This window comes from Populus euphratica, unplaced genomic scaffold (assembly GCF_000495115.2).
Source record: "Populus euphratica unplaced genomic scaffold, PopEup_1.0 scaffold335.1, whole genome shotgun sequence".
Classification (NCBI taxonomy): Eukaryota; Viridiplantae; Streptophyta; class Magnoliopsida; order Malpighiales; family Salicaceae; genus Populus; species Populus euphratica.
In genome coordinates this window covers 124,734-145,726 of record NW_011500230.1, presented here as the reverse complement: position 1 = coordinate 145,726, position 20,993 = coordinate 124,734, and the positions used below count along the sequence as shown (strand labels likewise).

Genomic DNA, 20,993 nt, shown 5'->3' with positions numbered 1-20,993 from the left:
ATCTAAAAGTGTTTTTAATTGATATCTTTTTTAGATAATCTTGATATATTAATGCTGCAAACATATATAAAAATATTAAATTCAGTTTAAATATATTTTTGCAAAAGCATCAAGAATGAATGGGGAATATATTTTGGTGCTTTGGAACCTAACTAGAGCTTGATATGCTCATTTATTGAACTCAACCTTTGACTAACCTGGTTTTTATTTTAGATAATTTATGTAATTGATTTAAAAAAATCCTGATGATTCTATAAATAAGCTTGAAAACTGAGTAATTCTGTGAGAATTTTGATGAGATTTGATTAATATTTTTTTAAAAAAATTAAAATAATATCATTTTTTTTAATATTCAAAATGACACCATCTTGTATAATTTATTTTTAAAGAAATAACCAATAGACTTGAATCAACCCATTGATCCGCAAGTTAAGCAAATCAACTTATGACCTTTATGTTGTTCTACCTTACCCATGAACCAAGTCTTAGATTGAGTCATGAGCTGGTCGAGTCTCTTTAACTATCATATGTTTTCATTTTGATTAATCCACCAAACATAATCATTAATTATCAATAACTATTTGATTTTTTTCCTCTTAATAATCAATTATTTCTCATTTTAAAATTTATTTATTCAATTATCATTGACTCCATAAAATTAACAAAACTTTAAAACATGTGTTGAATTCACTATAATAATAGATAAAATTTATTATGAATTTCTATATTGAATTTACCTTTGTGCCCCTTAATGAAAAGTTGAAAGGTTGGGATATAAGGGTATTTTAGTCTTTCACGCTAACCCATTGTTCATTAAAAGATTGAACATGGATATTATTATCCTTTTAGATAATTTTATATAATAAAAATATTTTTTTACCTTCAAAGTCAACAAAATTTAAACCTACTGATTAAGGATTTTTTTAAACTTTGCACACACTTTAAAATAAGTAAATTACTTCCTTGCCCTTAGATAAAACAAAATAGCTTTTATGCATTTCAGGAGTATTTAAATACTTTTACATTAATTTATTTGTTATTTCTAGTGTTATGGTAGACTTTTAGTAATTTAATATTAAATTAAAAAAAAAGCTATTAGTGGTATCCATGTTTTTTTAATGACCTGTGTGACATTATAGTTTTCTAAAAATAACCTTTTGTCGTTTCACTAAAAATGCTGCCACATGGCCTTTTTTCCAATATAAAAATATTAGTGATGAATTAGTAGTTTATTGGCGGTGGTCATTTCTTTTTTCTTCTTCTTATATTTCTCTTTTTTTTAGTTAAAGTACATGTTTGTCATCTTTTTTTTTTATTTTCTTTTTTAATTTTAGTCCTTTGTTTTTTAGTGTTTATTTCCATCCTTGACCTTTTTAGAAAAGTTTTTTGTGCTTTTAATTTATTTTTTTAAATTATAATTTGTCATATATTATTCTCTTCAATTTGATCTTTATTCTTTTGTCAAAGTTTTATTAATATTCTTTTTTTAATTTAGCCTTCATTTTCCCCCCTTTTGTTAATTGTTTTTTCTTTTGAATTTTACCTTGCAATTTAATTTTTTAATGCCCACAAATTTATCTTTTATTTCGGTTTCCACCCTTTTTTTATTTAAATTTTTATACGATTGATATTTTTTTGATTACATCATTTAGTGTTTGATTTATTTGGGATTGAATTTTACGGTTTTTTCATTTGTCATGCTTCCAATTTAATGACATGGTCACAACTTTTAACTGTTAATATAGTTGGAAAAATTTTTTTTTTATTTTTTTTATAATTTTATCATTTTAGATTGTCTTAAAAAAATTGTTCTATGGTTACCTTCATATTTTTTTATATTAGTTTGTCTCGATCTTATTAACTAAACCACAAGTTTTTCAAGCTATTTTTGAATAAAGGTATTTTTTATAAAATCTGTTTTGTTTTTGTGTTTAATTTTTGCTAATTTTTTATTTTACTTAATACAAGTAGGTTTTGTTTTTGTACAAAAAAATAATTATTTTGAAATAATATTTCTTATATGATAGGCTATGCATACCTTTTTTTATTCATTATGTTTCATATGAGTTTTTATTTATATTATTTTTTATAGATTTTAATGAACAAATTTATTGGACACAAATAGATAAATGTTTTATTTTTCAATATCAAATATTTTTGATCTACGTCCATTTCTTAATTTTTTCAGCTTTTCTTTTAGTTATTGTTAATAATTTTTATTTTTTTATTTACATATATGCTTATTAGATGTTTGAATAAACTTTTCAATTTATATTTATAATTTTTATTATGTAAAAAAATATCAAAATAATCTGTATATTCAATTTTTTTTAAATGAAAAATTATAACATGTTACAAAGCACATATCAAATCAAATTTTTATTTGCTTTCTAATAATTTGTTTTCCACTCTTATTTTTTAAATCTTTTAATATAATTGATTTTGTTCTTAATTTTATCTTTTGATATTTAATTAGTTGGCGATTCGGCTTCGTAAGATCTTATCGCTTTGTATTTGTTTTCTGTAAGTTTATATTGGTCTTATAATTCAAATCACGGGTTTTGTATGTTATTTTTTAGAGGTTTTTTTTTGTATTTGATTTCTCTAATTCATTTAGATTTTTTTTTAATTTCATATAAATGAAATTTATTTTTAAAAATAAAAAAATATTTATTTTTAAATAATATTGCTGTTGTATTTGACATTGTATAATATTTTCTTAAGCAGGAGTTTATTTATTTCAGTGTCACTTGTTTTTATTTTTTAAATTATAAATTTTTTAAGTTGTGAGTTTATCTATTATTAATTTTAATAAATAAATTTAATAAATATAATTAAATGAATATTTGAATATCTCGATTTACATTTATTTTTTAATTTTAGTAATATTGTTTTTGGTTATTATTAATTTTTTTCCCTGTTTAATTATATAAATAGTTATTAGTTTATTTAATGATATTTTTTAATTTATTTACTAAAAAAATATATTAAAATAATTTATATAATAATATTTTTTTAAATTATTACCCGCAGCTGAGGGGGTTAAATAACTACTTCTTTTATAAGTCGTTTCAACATAACGACATTGACATCGTATTTATCATCAAAACCACCAACACCAGACCATAAAAAAATAAAATAAAAATTGCAAATTCCAAAACTGTACTTGCTCCCGTAACGATTTAAAAGGGAGGCCAAGTCAATCAGCTGCCTTTCCGATCCCATTTCCAATTTCAAGAATGGAAGACTCAAATTCGCGAGAGATATTAGACTCAGAGATGGAAACCATGGACTTACGAAGCCAGGAATCGACTGATCAGGTTGAGTTAGAGAGCGAGTTGCCACCAGAGAAGGAAGTCATAACCGACGACTGGAGAGACGCCATCAACAAGGTGGTCCCCGCTGTGGTGGTTTTGCAAACCACCGCGTGTCGCTCCTTCGACACCGAACTTCCTTCCTCGGGGTCCGCCACTGGGTTTGTTGTTGATAAGAATCGCGGTATCATTCTCACTAACCGACATGTTGTCAAGCCTGGTAATTTCTACTATCACTACTCGATTATTCTTCTTGTTTTGATGATGCATATTGATCGTTGAATTCCCTTTGCTTTTCTTTATTTTTGGTTAATAAGAAAAACGCGGGAAAAAGGGTAAGATTGGTATTATGTGAGTGATTGAAGTGGATTTACTTTATTGCCCTCGATATTTGTGTTATTTTTCTTTTTCGTTAAAAATCTGTGGCTTTGTGATTACAATTTTCTCTCGTCGATTATTCATTGATGAGGTTGGTTGTTTTGGGAACGTTACAGAATGCTTAACGAGGAAAACATTTTGCATTATGAATTTACATTTTTTTCCTTTTCAATTTTTGTTTTGAGTTTATTTTCTTAAATATACTTTTGATATTCTATATGAATTACTTGTTTAATTATTTGCTTTTGGCATGTAAATCCTAATCATTATTATTATTATTATTTTTAATTATGATGGCTGTGGTGTTGTAGGCCCTGTAGTTGCCCAGGCTATATTTGTCAACAATGAAGAAATTCCTGTGTACCCAATTTACAGAGACCCTGTGAGTTTTTACTTTCTGTATTTTATTTGCATATTGTAAAGACTACAAAAATGGGCTTTCTTTAGTTTTGCATAACATGTGAGTTACACTAATATACTATGTTTCTACAATTTCTATCAGGTTCATGATTTTGGATTCTTTCGTTATGATCCTAGTGAAATACAATTTCACAAGTATGAGGAGATTCCTCTTGCCCCAGAAGCTGCTACTGTTGGGCTTGAAATCAGAGTTATCGGCAATGATAGCTGTGAGAAGGTAGTCATTACTTCTCATTTTGTTATTTATTTGTTTACCAAAACTTGTATATGAGAATTTGCACCTTTAAATTTGCTAGTTGGTTGGAGTTTTAGTACTTATTTAGTTTTTGAGAGTTAAGTTATTATTTTCTAATTAGTGCTAGTAACATCAATTTCATAGGTTTCCATTTTGGCCGGTACCCTTGCTCGTTTGGATCGAAATGCACCTACTTATAGAAGGTATAGCAACTTCACTAATCTTTTGCTTGAATCCCTTGCTAAAAGTTGTAAGTTGTTATTATACGTTGATGACTTCATTGCCCATCATGCTATCTATGAGTGATGATTATAAGGATTTTGTGTGATTAATCATGTTGCATGAGTTTTTTTAGCTAATATGTTTCTCCAGAAAGTTATAACTGTACGTGGGTAATAAATCATGCATGTGTTTGCGAGGAAAAAGGTCATGCATCCACACATAATAGTAACAGCTAACTAGATAAATTGGTTATAAGCTCGCCCTTGGAATGTTCTATAAAGTATTTATTTCTGAATTGCAAGTGGAGTGATAAATTTTCTAGCTTTACTTCTATGGTTTTATTTGGCACATCTTATCTCTTCAGACTATATTTGAACAATAAGTTAGTATCATAGTGTTGACTAGTCCATGATATATGGAAACTCAGTCAACCGACCTGTAGATGCTTAATCATAAAGATTAACAATGACTATTGTTTGGTGCAGAGATGGTTATAATGACTTCAATACCTTCTACATGCAAGTAAGTAGTTTAATTCATCATGCTGGCAATCTTAGGCAAAGAGTTATCTATGGCTTGAATCATTTTGAATTCAGAATTGATAATTCATTTTCCTTATATAATTTCTTTGACACTTTGACATTGGTGCCTTTTAAAGATGAAGTCTGAACTGATTTAGATTTCATTTAATGGTTTCTTACTGCCCTAGTTTGGCATATCCCTTTCTCCTTTCCTTATAGTTTCATGGAAGATTTATTCAGTGGTTGTAACCACTGAAAGTACCATATCTTGCTGTTTATTGTTGACAGCCATTTTTTTCTTTGTTATTTCAAATTGCCTTTATACATAAAAAGTATAAAATTAAAACATATGCAATGATACTTCTAATGTCCAGCTCAATGTGAGCTTGTTATCTACTCCGATGAATATTCCTTGGTTCAAGCAGTTTGGTACTGTGGAAATCAGTCTCCAAATCAGTTAGGATCTTAGAAAAATCTTAGTATATATGGTTTAGAAAAGAGAATCTGGTATTAACAATCCAGATTCTCTAGATTATTGCTTTCTAGTTCAGTGAAGGATACTTTCCTATCTAGTATTTATTTCCTATTTTGAGGTTTAGTAGGTTAGCTTCTCTTCTCTATTTATTGTACAAAATACTGCTGGTAATATGAAGAAAAGAGAAAGACATTATCAATAGGAGATCTACTTCTGGATATTGCTCTTATGTTTGGTGAAATCTAGAAACTTGGAAAATCAAGAAATAACATGTAGTATCTAGAAGCAGTGCAAAATCTGAGCTGAGAGCTCTAGCTCTTGGTATCTGTGAAGGGATGTGGATACAAAGATTACCTAAGGAACTTGGCATTGAATCATTGACATCTATTTAGATGCGTTGTGATAATCAAGCAGCCATAAGAATAGCAAAGAATCCAGTTCATCATGACAGGACAAAACACATTGAAATAGATCGACTCTTCATCACAGAAAGATGAAAAGATTGAGAAGAACATTGTTCACCTCATCTACACTCCAACAAAATCTCAGATTGCAGATATCCTCACCAAAACTCTACCAAGGACTAATTTTGAAGAATTGAGTCACAAGCTGGGCATGCATAACATATACAACCCAGCTTGAGGGGGAGTGTGGAAATCAGTCTCAAAATCAATTAGGTTCTTAGAGAAGTCTTAGTATATATGGTTTAGGAAGAGAATCTGGTATTACCTATCCAAATTCTCTAGATTATTGCTTTCTAGTTTAGTGTAAGATATTTTTCTATCTAGTATTTATTTCTTGTTTTGAGGGTCAGTAGGTTAGCTTCTCTTCTCTATTTATTGTACAAAATACTGCTGGTAAAATGAAAAAAAGAGAAAGACTTCTCTTAAAATTCTTCACCATCACATGCAGTAACTGAACCTCCTACTAGTCAGGCAGTAACTGAACCACCTACTAGTCCTTACTCTATGATCCTTATACAAGGTTATGACTACGAGGGATAAGCCTAAATCTTATGAGTAGCAGATTCCAAACAGTCAATTGGTTCTTTATGTGCAATAGAACTTCTCCAAATAAACCATTTAATAAACTGTTCTTTAATATTTGTTTCACTTTAATTTCAGGCAGCCTCCGGAACTAAGCGAGGTTCTAGTGGTTCCCCGGTGATTGATAAGCAAGGGAGGGCGGTGGCCTTGAATGCTGGGGGCAGCGTATCATCTTCATCTGCCTTCTATTTACATTTAGAGAGAGTATGTTATTATTTAATGGCTTAATGCATTATGTTCTGATTAAGTTTTCATCTGAAATGGATGGTAACTCATGCAGCAGGGTGTCTTATGAAAATTCAAGTCCTCCATTCTTTGTTACTTTGGTTTGCAATATATGAAGCCTTTAATTTTACATAGGCACCAGATTTTGAATAAAATTATGTGTTTCCTGGGCACTGAATCACATAATTACTTGATCTGCAGGTTGTTAGGGCATTGGCATTTCTCCAGAAGTCCAAAGATGCTTCTATACCTCGTGGCACCCTTCAGGTCTTTAGTTGATGTTACTTTCACGCTTCTTGAAGGCTTCAAGTATTATACTGCATTATGCTAGAACATAGATGGAAATTTTGCATTTGACATTAGGCCAGATTTCTTTTAATGCTAATTATGTGGAAAGATCATATTTGGCAGTAAAACTATACTTTGTTAGAAGATGAAAACATTAGCCCCCTTGCTCTGTAGTCTTTCATTCTGTTTTATCAAATAAAACTAAGCTAATGTTTTAAAAAGTCTTGAAAGTAGTTTTCAATAAAAATATTTGGTCCCCTGCAATGGTAATAAATTTATCATCCCACCTTTTGGTTTTAACAATATAGATGCTTTGCTTTTTTATCCTATTTGTATGTTGATTTACAATATGGATTTTTCTTTTCCTTATAATTTCACATGAGTTTAGCTATTCATGATATAGGTAACGTTTCTCCATAAAGGATTTGATGAGACACGCCGGCTTGGTCTTCCGAATGAAACAGAGCAGGTATTTCTTCCTTGCATAGAATTGTTAAGAATAATGGCGGGTGGCTCATTCTGCTGTCTTGTTTAGATGGTGCGGCAAGGCTCTGCACCAGGTGAAACTGGAATGTTGGTTGTTGACTCTGTGGTGAGCACATTTTTGTGTTTTTTAATTGAAGATTGTCAAAGAACTATCTTTATCATTCCTAATATCATGAACTTCTTCAGGTGCCGTGTGGGCCAGCTGATAGGCAATTGGAGTCAGGGGATGTGCTTGTGCGTGTGAATGGGGAAGTAAGTTATGCATTCAATCTCAAACCACTGAATCTTGATCCATTGTAATGAATAATCTTGATGCATTGCATGTAAATCTCTACATTGATTTTATAGCTGACTTGCCATTATATATACAAGAACATGATAGTATTTTCTCTGTTTTATCTTCTCTTTTATTTTGTTTATTTTGTTTTCCCTGTATGTCCTTTTCTTTCCTTTTTTAGATATGGGATTTATATATGCTTCCCCCACTTTTTTTCTTTAACACACTTGTCTATGCATGAGAATCAGACTTCTCTACCATACATTTACCTAGTCAACATTCAGAGGCTGCACTTATTTATCATTTTTAGGTCAGGACAACTTTCTATTGTTTGGGAATTTTCCAAAGACTAGGTTAAACCAAAGGTAGCATCTTGGTTAGTTGATTTACATGCAATCCGAAAAACCATGGTTAACCCTTAATAGTCAAAAGGGCAGGTCCAGCGTAGGCTTTAAAATCACTGGTGGGACTTCTAAACGTGCTTTACTTGAGTTTTCCATTTCTCATGCATCCAAAGGATTTTGACTGGGATCATGTAGAAGATGATACTACTGAAATAGAGAATCTTTTTTATCTACATCTCCTGTACTAATTGATATGTTGATATTAGTTTTTGACAAATGTCTTTATTGCAGGTGACTACTCAGTTTTTAAAATTGGAGGCATTGCTTGATGACAGTGTTGACAAAAAGATCGAATTACAAATTGAAAGGGGTGGCACATCATTAACCGTTAGTATAGTGGTAAAAGTTACTCTGGACATAATTTGATTTTGTTAATAATCAAGGAAAATTTTCCATTGCCTTTAATTTCATTGGAAAATATGCTGTAAGCAGTTGCTTTGTAGTATAACTACTCATTATCTGGACTGGCCTTAGTCTAATGGTGAAACACATTGTTTTGCTTAGAAACCATACCTGTATTAAAAGTTGTGCATTGGCTTAGAAATAAAATTTTAAAGACTCGATAGAAATAAATGGAAAAATTCACGCACTCTTGGTGAACATGTCAGATATCAATTTCCATGTTATGTATATTTAACAGATCTAATAGAAGCACTTGATTAGAAAAAAAATTGAAGGTACATATGCTTAAATAACAAAAATAAAAGCAGGAACACTCAAATAGATGAAATAAAAAAGTTGGCGCACCAAACATGTAACAATCTCTGAAATAAAGTATCACCAATTAAATCAGTTTTTTAAGTGCTTCTCTGAGGCCTATGGAGATAACTGTTAGAAATGAGCGAGTGAAATAGATGGCATCAAAGGTATAGCAATAGGTAATTTTGTAAGTCATTTAGTGTTTTGGACTTCTCTACTAATGTGTGAATTTACTTTATCTAGTACATTTTCTAATATTCTAAGTTTGTGTTTGTATTGTGTCCACATGTTCTATTAGTGTCCGTCCTTGATAGATTCATGTCTAAGTCTATCCTGGTGTAGTTACATGGTCATATTGCTTTCCTGGGATCACTTGTATTCCATGTTGCTTAGGTGTATGGAGAAAAACAAGTATGCTTATGCGCCTATGCTGCAGGTTCAGGATTTGCACTCGATAACTCCTGACTGCTTCTTAGAAGTAAGTGGTGCAGTGATACACCGTTTGTCTTATCAACAGGTTGGTTGGGTTTATTCATCTATTAATCGTTTATTTATTTCAGTTAGCATTTTTTGTGAAGCAAATAAAATTGTTTGTAGTTCTTTTTATTCTGTTTGAGCTATGCGCTCTTGCTCATCATTTTCATCATTTTAACACATGCAACTTTGTAATTGAATCAGGCCAGAAACTTCTGCTTCCAATGTGGTCTTGTATATGTTTCGGACCCCGGGTCAGTTTAATCAAGATATCTGTGTTTTTTTTTTTTTTAATTTGATTGAGTTTACAAATTCCTTGAATCATCTCCTGTATTTTTTTGTTTCCCTGAATGAAATTGACAAATTCAAGGCAAAATAGAAGTGTTTTTGTTGAGTAATTTGATGGGCTTTTAGGGAGGAAAACTGTGTGATGACTCTTTGATGCTTGTTTTGAAGGAAACCATGTAATAGCAAAGGGGCCATTTCTTTTTAAATGATAAGAATTTGTGCATTTTGCAGTTACATGCTGTCTAGGGCTGGCATTCCTCGTCATGCCATCATTAAGAAGTTTGCCAATGATGAGATATCACAACTTGAAGATGTAATCTCTGTTCTGTCTAAGCTATGTAGGGGTGATAGAGTGCCATTGGAGTATATAAGCTACAAGGATCGCCATCGAAGAAAGGTATGCGTTAAATGTGCTGATGTGCAGCAGGACATTGCCTGCACTGTTTTTTTTTTTTTTTTTGGTTGTGTAGGTTTAAGATATCTAATCTTTGATGAATCGATTCTTGTAAATTGTACCATATTCCATGAAAATGAAAGACCTACCTTTCATTTCCATAAATCAATAAGTTAGAAAATTGCGTTTAAAGCACCATAGGAAGTGAAAATTTCTGATATTTAGAATAGAATTGTGAATGATAATCTCTCTGCAAGTGCGTACTCCTTTTATTTTGATTAACAAATTTAGGATGTTGGAATTTTTTTTTCTCAACTCTTGTGATGGCCGCAGTCTACCTTGGTCACAATTGATCGCCATGAATGGTACAATGCTCCGAAGATATACACACGGGATGATAGTTCTGGTTTATGGATGGCAAGGCCTGCTATTCAACCGACCACCCTGCAGTTGTCACCTTGTAGTAGCGATGTCACTCAAGGTCTAAACAGCCAAGCATCTTCATTGAATAGTGAATCAACTCCTGCTGAAGGCACGGATCAAGCTAACAACCAGGAGTTGACACATGATATTATGAGAACAGAAGCCGGTTATGAACATATTTCTGAGGAGGCCCATTCCAGGGAAGAGTGTGATGTTAAAACTAATAAGCAACAGGTACAGGGGAACTTGTCCTCTGATGAAATTGCAATTGCTGACCGTTTCTTGCTTGAAATTGGAGAAATGAAATTGGAGACTCCAGGTACCACAGAAATTACAGTTTCAAATGGCTATGAAGGTGCAATAGCAGCAGCAACTAATGCTTCATTTGCGGAACGTGTGGTGGAGCCCACTCTTGTAACATTGGAGGTAATCTGTGACAAGTTTTGTCTTCCTATTGTCATCAATCAGCTGTCTAACTTTGCTAAATGCCTCAGCTTCTAGTCAACCATCTTGTGAAACCTCCATATTTGTTTCTGGTATTGCTTTATGAACTTTCTCCTATAACGCTGCTACATAACATGACAATAATGGAATTAGACATAGCCTTCAAAACCACTGTGCTTCATCACTTTACTGAGAATTTATCTGCTTTTTAGTGATTTTTCTTATTTAGAAATCAGATTCTAGATATGCTTTATTCTGTGTAAGTCTGAACAGATTTATGTTCTCAATTATCAAGTCAAAGATACATCATCATCTGATCAGTGTCTGTTATGAACATCTCGCTGATAAAAAAAAGAGACAAATAATGCTGAAATGGGATATTGAAGTAGATATTTATACTTGCAGGTCAATGTGCCACCATCATGTTTACTTGATGGCATTCATTCATTGCATTCTTCTGGGACTGGTGTTGTTGTACATCATTCTCAAGACATGGGATTGGTTGCTATTGACAAGAACACCGTTGAAACATCTGCATGTGATGTGATGCTGTCATTTGCTGCTTTTCCTATCGAGATTCCAGGGGAGGTAAACGTTTTCGAAGTAATGCTATGAAGTTTTTATAAAACATTGAGGGTATATGAATTACTGCCTATACTTAATTGCAGGTTGTCTTTCTTCATCCTGTTTACAATTATGCTCTTGTTGGTTATGATCCCTCTGCTCTGGGGGCTGTTGGTGCTTCTATGGTTCGTGCTGCTGAGTTACTTCCTGGTAGGTTTGACTCTGTATTTATTTCCAGGTGATCTTATATGATCCTGTAGAACTTATTTTCTTTTTAAATTCTGAACTTCTACCTTATTCAGGTGCATGCTTTCACCTTTGATTTTCAGTAGTGGCATATTCTTCTCATCCCTGAGGGAGGAGGGTCAAGGGTGAGGGCTTCTATTAGACTGCAAAAAAAGTCAAGTAGAGCCAAATACTATTTGTTCAAATTTTGCAGAGAGTAAAGAAACTCAAATTTATCTCTTTACAGATTCAGCTTGAGCTTACCTCGGTCAATTTAGATCCAAGTCCAAGTTCAAGCTTGACTTGTTTATGCAAGCCACAACTTTGAAAACTGACAGCTACCTTGTATTTGTTAGTCAATACCACTACTATTCTGAGTAGCAGTGCTGGGAAAAGCTTGAGCCCACAGAAACATGCTAGTTAGTGAAAACAATGAGTCACATCCATGAATGTTCAATCTTGGTCCATTTATTTAACAAGTCTTGGATTGATGAATCCTTTGATCTCAGCTTTTTTTTTTTTTCCTATTTTATTTGTGTTAGTGTGAGTGATCTTTCAATTTTCTCTCTCCAAGTAAACTGAAAGTAGATCCAAGCTATTCACTGTAACAATCATCCTTGTGCTTTTTGAGACAGAGCCTGCATTATGTCGTGGAGATCCAATATATCTGATTGGGTTAAGTAAGAATCAACGAGCAAAGTCTAGGAAATCAATTGTGACGAACCCTTATGTCGCATTAAATTTTGGCTATGCTGATCGTCCACGGTATAGAGCAATAAATATGGAAGTAATTGAGCTTGACACTGGTAAGAGAATAAATTTGAATTTCCCAAGATTGTGTTTATATTTAGATTTAGTGTCTCATTTTGTTCTGTATTTCAGATTTTGGTAATGCATTTACTGGTGTGCTATGTAATGAGCATGGAAAGGTTCGGGCTATATGGGGGAGCTTTTCAAACAAGGTTTTCACCACTAATCAACTTGTCATGATTTGCCTTATTATGATAGTATGCAATAACCTTGAATCTTCATTTTCAGCCAAAATCTAGTCACACTACATCAAAGGATTATCAATTTGTTCGAGGTGTCCCAATCTACATGATTAGCCAAGTACTTGACAAAATTATATCTGGTGCAAATGGGGCTTCTATTCTCATAAACGGTGTCAAAAGGTCAATGCCACTTGTTAGGACTTTAGAGGTGGAACTTTGCTCTAGATTGCTTTCAAAGGCCCGGAGTTTTGGTCTTGGTGATGAATGGATCCAGGTATGTCTTCTTCCTAGTAAAATATTTCTGTTCTTTCATCTCTGCTTGTGCCTAGAGAATGCATATCAATCTTAGCTTGCCACTCTCTCATGTTTCTTTTATTTTGTTTGCAAATGAATGTGTGTTAACATTTTCATGTAAAATTCTTTCAATAAAAATCATGAAAGTAATGGTCTTAAACTTGAGCTTTAGAGAGTGCGCATTTTCCAATCTTAATCTTGTTTTAATTGAATATTGTTTCTGATAATATAATGTCTTTCAATTGGTTTTTGTCCTGGATAACTGCTCTCTTGAACTTAACCTGCTTTGCTGAAAAATGCTGTAGTACAACGTTGTATCATTATTCTGAATATCAAAACTTGACTGATATTTTACTGTAGAGACTTGTAAAGAAAGACCCAATGAGACGACAAGTTTTGCGTGTTAAAGGTTGTTTGGCTGGATCTAACACTGAGAATCTATTAAAACAAGGCGACATGTTGTTGGCAATCAACAAAGAGCCAGTTACTTGCTTCCAAGACGTAGAAAATGCATGTCAAGCATTAGAGAACTGTGTTGACAGTGATGGGAAGCTTAAAATTACCATTTGTCGGCAGGTAAGTTCATGTCAGATGTTTATGCTACTAAAACCTGATAGAGGTATCATTATCTTGTGTTGGACATGTTATTATAACTATTATTTCTCTTGTCTGGTTTGCAAAGTATTTTAGCTTGTTTGGTATAATCTCTGATGTTGATGTAAGTAAATTGATCTGATGCCCTTTTCTGTATGGCTTGCTAGGGAGGTGAAGTTGATCTATTTGTTGGAACAGACATTAGGGATGGTAATGGTACAACACGAGCAGTAAATTGGTGCGGCTGTCTTGTTCAGGATCCTCATCCAGCAGTTCGTGCCCTTGGATTTCTTCCTGGAGAAGGTCATGGTGTCTATGCAGCAATGTAAGAATTTTTCTTTGAGTCCTAAAAGTTTTTCTTTCTTTTTTTTTAAAACTTATTTTTTTTTCTGTTTCTTGATGTTGAGATAAGAATTACCTTTGCAATGTTGGAAAAATAAGAATATAGCCTTACAGTTACAGTCTATATGATGTGAATGGAAATGGACTTGAAAATTTTGGCTAATTACTTGCAAGATGAACTTAGTAATGATATGTTTATGGCTGCTTTGCTGGATACAGTCAATATAAATTTGTCATGAAAGAATAATGGTCTTCAACAAAGGAATTCCTACCCAATTTCAATCAGAAGTCAACCAATGCCGGAGGAATGGCATCATTCTAACTATAAAGTTGTCCAGCATATTTTCCCCAATTATAATCAACCACATAAGACTGCAAATGTGCAAATGTTGATCTTATTGAATGCAGGTTTGACATTTTCTCAATTTCATAGGTGCTGCCGTGGAAGTCCTGCAGATAGATATGCTCTAGGTGCTCTTAGATGGATTGTTCAAGTCAATGGAAAACCCACTCCTGACTTGGATGCTTTTGTAAATGTGACAAAGGTATGGCCACTCATTTATGTAATTTTTTTGTGTGGAGTTGTTTTTTATAGAATGCATCTGCAATCAGTGCATTTGCTTCCATCCAAGTGGAAACCGCAAATTCTTAAAAACAATAGAATATATGGAAAGCTATGAAGTAAATTAGGAAAAAGGATAAAGAATACAAATAACAGCAACGGATGATTAAAACAAATTGACTTTTAGCTTCAAGTTCTTTCATGGTGTCTTTTGTTTGCGGGAACATGACGACTGTTTTTTGAATATGGGTTGTAGGAAGCAAGGAAATGTGTGTGCATTATATCTCTATTAGAATTTTTTTTTTTCCATTCATAAAAGGAAAAAAGAAAAGAAAAGAAAGAACAAGAATAAAGACATCATTACATTTTGGTATCTATTTACTAAAGCTATGATACAAATGACACTTTTGAAGTCTGAATTTGGGGGATGCGACTCTCTGAGCACAATATTATGTAACCCATAAGATACCAGCACACGAAAAACTAGTGTGTGCTTGTGTGTATTTTTACCATGACAAGCATTGTGAATAGGAATACCTTTTGTGAGCTAGTTGCATATTTCTTCAAAAATTGGAATGCCCTTTGTGGAGCTGTTCACAACTTCTTACATGAGAAGTTTACGTAAGAATCTTCAAAATAGGACTCTCAAGAGACAAATACATGAGAAGTTCACTTAAGAATCTTCTAAATAGGACTCTCAAGAGACAAACAGTGGGAGTAGGCTAGTACTAGCATGCTAATTAGTTTCGCTCCCCAAACATTTTTTTTATGGTACTCTCTAATTTCTCTGTACCAACTCCTCGGAATATGCATTAGGAGTACAAGAATAATTGATCGGGGAACTATCCTGCATGCTTTGTTAGTATTTATTTCCTCATGGTCAATCAAGCACTTTGTACTGTATTACATTTATCAGGGATTACGATTTGATGAGTTCGTTCGTGTAAAGACCATCAATCTGGATGGGAAGCCACGAGTGCTAACGTTGAAGCAGGACTTGCACTACTGGCCTACATGGGAGTTGAGGTTTGATCCAAACACCGCTAGGTGGCGGAGAGAGACAATAAAGGCTTTAGATTGCAATAATGAATAAACAGATTGTTCTGATCTCACTTCATGTTCTTTCCTGGAATGGTTATTGCACGTTCAACACTGCTTCAAGAGCGTAAGTGGTCCCCGAAACAGTTGGTGATTTGCACTCCAGCTAGGTCATGCTCTTTAATTGGTTGGACTTCTTTTGACAGGCAAACTTGCCTGTTTTAGTGTGCTCTATAGTAACAATCTTGAAAAATAAGTGTACTTTGAAGACAACAATGCATATGGTATTTCATCAATTAATTGGAGTTTCTGTATTTGAATGGAAAGCTGATGAGAGGCCAGCCATAATAAGAACAAAAGCTGATGGGAGGCCAGCTATAATAAGAACAAAGAGAGTGTTATTTTGTGACTATAATTTTTGTATTTTTTTAATCAAGAAGTTAAATAAAAAATAATTTTGAAAAAAAAATTATAATTTTATTGACTTCATAATTGGTTCACAGTTCAACATGATAGTTTGAGTTGCTTGATTTTAGATATGTGTTTTTTAGTTTTAGTTTGTTAATTGTTTGTAATAGTTTTTTTTCTTAATTTTATTTTTTAATATTAAATTGATTAAGAAACAAATTGCATGTGTTATTTTCTTGTGTTGTTTTTTTAGTGCTATCACTATCTTAAATAAGCTTTTATTAAGCTTTTATTTTTAGATTGATGATCAATTTTATGATTATGTATTTTTATTATATAATTAAAAAAATTATATAAAAAAACTATTAAACTCAATGGAGTTTATAATACTGTTTGTTTGAGGATGACAATTAATTTAAATTAATTTAATTTGTTATTATTTTAATAGTTTTTATAAAAAAAAATTATAAATTTAGTTTTGTTAAAAGTTAAGTTATATTTTTACTAGTTATTAAAATTGTATTTAAAATTATAAAATCAATTAATTTAATTCAAGTTAATTTTCATGTGATTTAGCTTAAAATCTAAGTTAGATAAAAAGTTAAGTTTATAAGATTTCAATATTCACTGGTTGAGTCTAGTTTAATAACATGGTAAAAGAAACTGTCTTAATATTATTCTCTGTCTTAATATTATTTTTATATTTTAAAAAATTTATCCAACTTGTCACGACTGAACTAGTAAAATGATTTATACTTTTTTTTTTTGTTTTTTAATGTGACGTTATATATGACATGAGAGTATAGTTGTTGGATGTGATTTGGAAACGAATTGAGAAGTTGGGGTTAATGAGTTCATGAGTTATTAAAAAATTCAATTGGTTTAATTTATTCTTACCATGTTTTCTGCAACTCATCTTACGTGAATTTCTCATATTAAATGAGTTAAATAGCGTTATAAGGAATGAAAAAACAAATGTTGAAAATGAAAGGGTATGCTAGCTTTGGATGCAAATATCAAAGATGTTTAAGTGCAGTTTATTATCCCATAATTGATTGAGCCTTGGAAGTGTTTTTAATTGAGGTTTAAATTACTTTTAAAAATAGTTTTTTACTTTAAAATATTAAAATAATTTTTATTTTATTTTTTTATTAGCACGTTAAAATTATCTAAAAAAATTTTAATTTAATTTTAAGTTAAAAGTACTTTTAAAAACTTTTTTTTTTTGAGATTTTTAACTATTTAAGGTGAGGGTCACCATGTTTCCTTATTGACACTTCTTTCTTAAGTGGTATGCCTTTTATTGATGGATTTATGGATAATATTATAGTGAGATTTAAAAAATACAAATGATATAGTAACGTGATATTTTTAACTAGCACAATAATTGATGGAATGCACGATAAAATAATTTTGTTAGTAAATCTATTTGTAATATTTAATTTATAATTTGATGATTGACCTTCCTCTTGTCCTCTTTCATTTCTTCTTATTTTTTATGCTTTTTTTTTTTTTAACAAATAGCCACTCCTCCTCTACTCAATCTCAACACAATTCAACTTCACACAACAAATTTAACCACCACAATACTTTATTTGTTAGTATCTATGTTCTAATTTAAATTTTATTAAGGATTCTCCACATTCAATAAAAAAATTTACCATTTTTTTATTTGAACACAATTTTTAAATGTAATTTTCCCCCCATATTTTTGTAGTATATGTATTTTGTTTAAAAATTATCATGAAAAATTTTATACATTTTAATTATAAATATTTCTGAGTATAAAAAAATAAAAAAATAATTTAATGTTTTACATTGCTATTATTCAATTTTTTTTTTATTTTAAAAACAATGAAAACTTGAGAAGAGAAAACTATGGAGAATATTTAAAATGTGTTTTTCAAACTCAATACAAATTTAAGAAACTTAAAAAATTAGTTTTTATTTTCTAGAAATATTATATTTGACTAGAAGTTCAATTTTTTTTTAAAACTCCAATCTCATTTGTAAGATCTATGTTTTTGCCCAACACATCTAACCCCAAAGTTCAACAAAAACCCAACCCAATTAACCTAAATATTTGAAGAAAAGGTTGTTAGAATTTATTTTTCTCTCTTATGTGACTTTCTCTCAACAAGTAAATATCCTCATCTTTTGTTATTTTTTATTAAGACATTGATTATGAAAATAAGAAATGTTTAGGTTTTTTATATTATTTTAATGATGGAAGGATTTGAGAGTTTGAATTGATGTTTTAGGATGTTAATTGACTTAAAACAAACTAATTAGATATCTTGAATTTGAGGCTTGAAGATCAAATTGTGTGTTTTGGGGTTTTGCAGTGTTGAAGACTGATAGATTGGAATTCTGAAAATCCCAATTAACTAGTTGATCGGTTGGCTAAATCGACTAACTAGTTGTTGCCAGTTAAATGGTTGGCTTGTGGTGGTGGTCGACTGGTTGGCTCAACAATGAGGGCTAATTATATCTATTAGGTTCGATTAGTTTGAGTCATGTTCGGGATCGATCATGTGAATCAGTTCAACTTTATAATTATATTTTGGTCTTTAAGCTTAGAGTTTTAATCTTTTATGTTATTTTTTTTCTTTGAGTTGTTTTTGAGTGTTTTCTGTATCTGTTATAGGTTTTATTGATGTTCCTCCTAATGATCTTCAATACTCTTTAATTCTGCATCCGTTTGTTTTTTGCTTTTATTTTCTAGCGAGTGAGATAATCTTTAGTATGTATATAATGTAAATAATATATATATATATATATATATATATATATATTAATTATATGATGAGTATAATTGATTAATTCTTGAATATTTATATATGTTGCTTTATTATCCAAGTACTCATCTATTCTTGGATTTACGCTCGTATTTTGTTGAATTAAATTTTAAATTTTATTCGATATGACATCATTTGTTTTGATAATGATGCAAATATCTATTATGTCTTGAAATAAGACTTGTTAGTAATTTCATACTAATGGAGAGTTGTTAGTTCATGTGTATATAATATTCTGTATACTTAGCTGGTAAGAGAGGCACTAGCCTGTGGCGACTAATCTTCTCATAGTGATCATTTTCAAGTGTGATCTAATCATTAATATGTATTCCACCACCTTATGTTAATATGCTTAATATGTATATCCATAACAAGATATGCACGACTTGTAAATTATTAATATCTAAGATATATATTAAACATTATTCCTTACTGAATTGGTTGAACTTACCCCTCTATTTTAATATTATTTAAGATTTTTAACTTTTGTTAGCAGATCGATCTTTGATTGAGAGTTCCTGCTGCTTTGTTTATTGGTATGCCTTGCTAGCTATTGTGAGGCTTTTTTTTTTAATTCGATATTTTAGACGCTTTACTATTATACTGTTTTATTTAAATTTGAATTTTGACAATATAATAAATATTATGAATTTTTTTTTTGTTTTATTTGATGATAAGAAGTTTTTAAAGTATTATTTGATTTTATTGCTTTGAAGATCATTATCTTTTGAAAGATTATGAAATGTTGTTATTTTTTTTATATTTTGTTTTATGATATATATGTTCTAAGGCTCGGCATAGATGGAGTGTCCTTACGACACCACTCCTGTGTTGTCGGTCATGGACTTGGGATTCAGGTCATAGCAAAGGTGATATCAAAGCCAGGTTTTATTAAAACCCTATAACTTGGTTTTGTTAAAACCCCTGTAACATGTGGAACTTAGGATCCATCTTGTTTTGTTGCCATTTCTCTCTAAATTCTTTAATCTCATGTTTAATTTGTCTTTCTTAAACTTTTTTACAGTTATGTTGACATATGTGTATTGTTTTAGAAAAATGCCATGAGCCAAACGTGTAGTTAATATTGACCATGTTGGTAATTGTTACGTGTATACGATGTTGCAGCGATGATCCTCTAAATAGTCGGGAATAGTGTGGGATTAAAGGATAATGAATTCTTGTCCTTTATCAATAATAAAAGGGAATGAGAGTCGTCACTTAATATTTTTGGTTACTAGGAACCCTAACTAGTCTCAGAGTCTAAGAAAATGGACTGATTGTGTAATGAAAAGTATTATCACCTCTAATACGCCTTACCTATGTTAAGTTGTATTGTTTATCTGTTTCATATAAATTAAAAAAATATTGTGTTTTCTAACTATTGTACTATTTATGGTCAAAGAAAAGTCCTTTCCAATAAGAAAGTCTTTATCTTATCAAATTAAAAATTTAATCGTTCTAGTACTAATATAAAAATAAATTGATCTTTTTATTTAATATTGGAAATATGTCTCACGTATAAGTTTATAATCCCAGATACTAACAGAAAACAAAATAGATATTTTAGTGTTTTTTGAATTTAATATATGAAATATTTTTTACATATAAGTTCATAATCCCACATATTAAAAAGAATCAAAATAAATTTGTTGATATTTTTGAAATATAGATCAATTTCTCATGACTTTCATAAACTGGTTATTAAATCCAAAATGCATGCAAATATATAAGACTATTCTTTTATGATTTTTTAATATGATAAAATATGCAAGTATAATTTATTTTTGAGAAACTTGGCTATATGTAAATTAAAATAGAAATTGTATTTTTGCAAGAAATATTTTTTTTGTAGGAGAAAACCGATTAATTTAATATCAAAAAAACACCTCACGTGTCAGTCACAATTTCAAATATTAAATATGAAAGGATGAAAATATGGAGAACTGAAAATTAATTGAAAAAATGATTTAGTGACTAGACTAATGACATGACTAAAATATTGATGTCTTCTCCCAAGTGCAGGAGTGTCGAAGTAATAAATAACCCGGCAAGACCGGGGTCGAACCACAGGGAGGTTAATTGTACAAATTATAAACAACAATTATAAAACAACAATAACAACAACAACAATAGTAATAATAATAATAATAATAATAATAATAA

At 30.9% G+C, this 20,993-nt stretch overlaps 1 protein-coding gene across 1 annotated transcript; it reads left to right on the top strand.

Annotated features, from left to right (window-relative positions):
- Positions 1-3,123: 3,123 nt before the first annotated feature.
- LOC105112431 (protease Do-like 7) lies at positions 3,124-15,990 on the top strand. Its single transcript, XM_011008139.1, has 24 exons — positions 3,124-3,534; positions 4,004-4,074; positions 4,195-4,329; positions 4,492-4,550; positions 5,055-5,091; positions 6,690-6,815; positions 7,038-7,103; positions 7,528-7,593; positions 7,660-7,716; positions 7,797-7,862; positions 8,523-8,630; positions 9,427-9,507; positions 9,669-9,718; positions 9,984-10,149; positions 10,480-10,995; positions 11,419-11,601; positions 11,682-11,787; positions 12,438-12,608; positions 12,685-12,764; positions 12,841-13,068; positions 13,449-13,664; positions 13,850-14,007; positions 14,458-14,569; positions 15,503-15,990. Exons 1-24 carry the CDS (start codon positions 3,240-3,242, stop codon positions 15,677-15,679), a joined length of 3,330 nt encoding a protein of 1,109 aa, XP_011006441.1. The 5' UTR covers positions 3,124-3,239; the 3' UTR covers positions 15,680-15,990.
- The last annotated feature ends 5,003 nt before the right edge of the window (positions 15,991-20,993 follow it).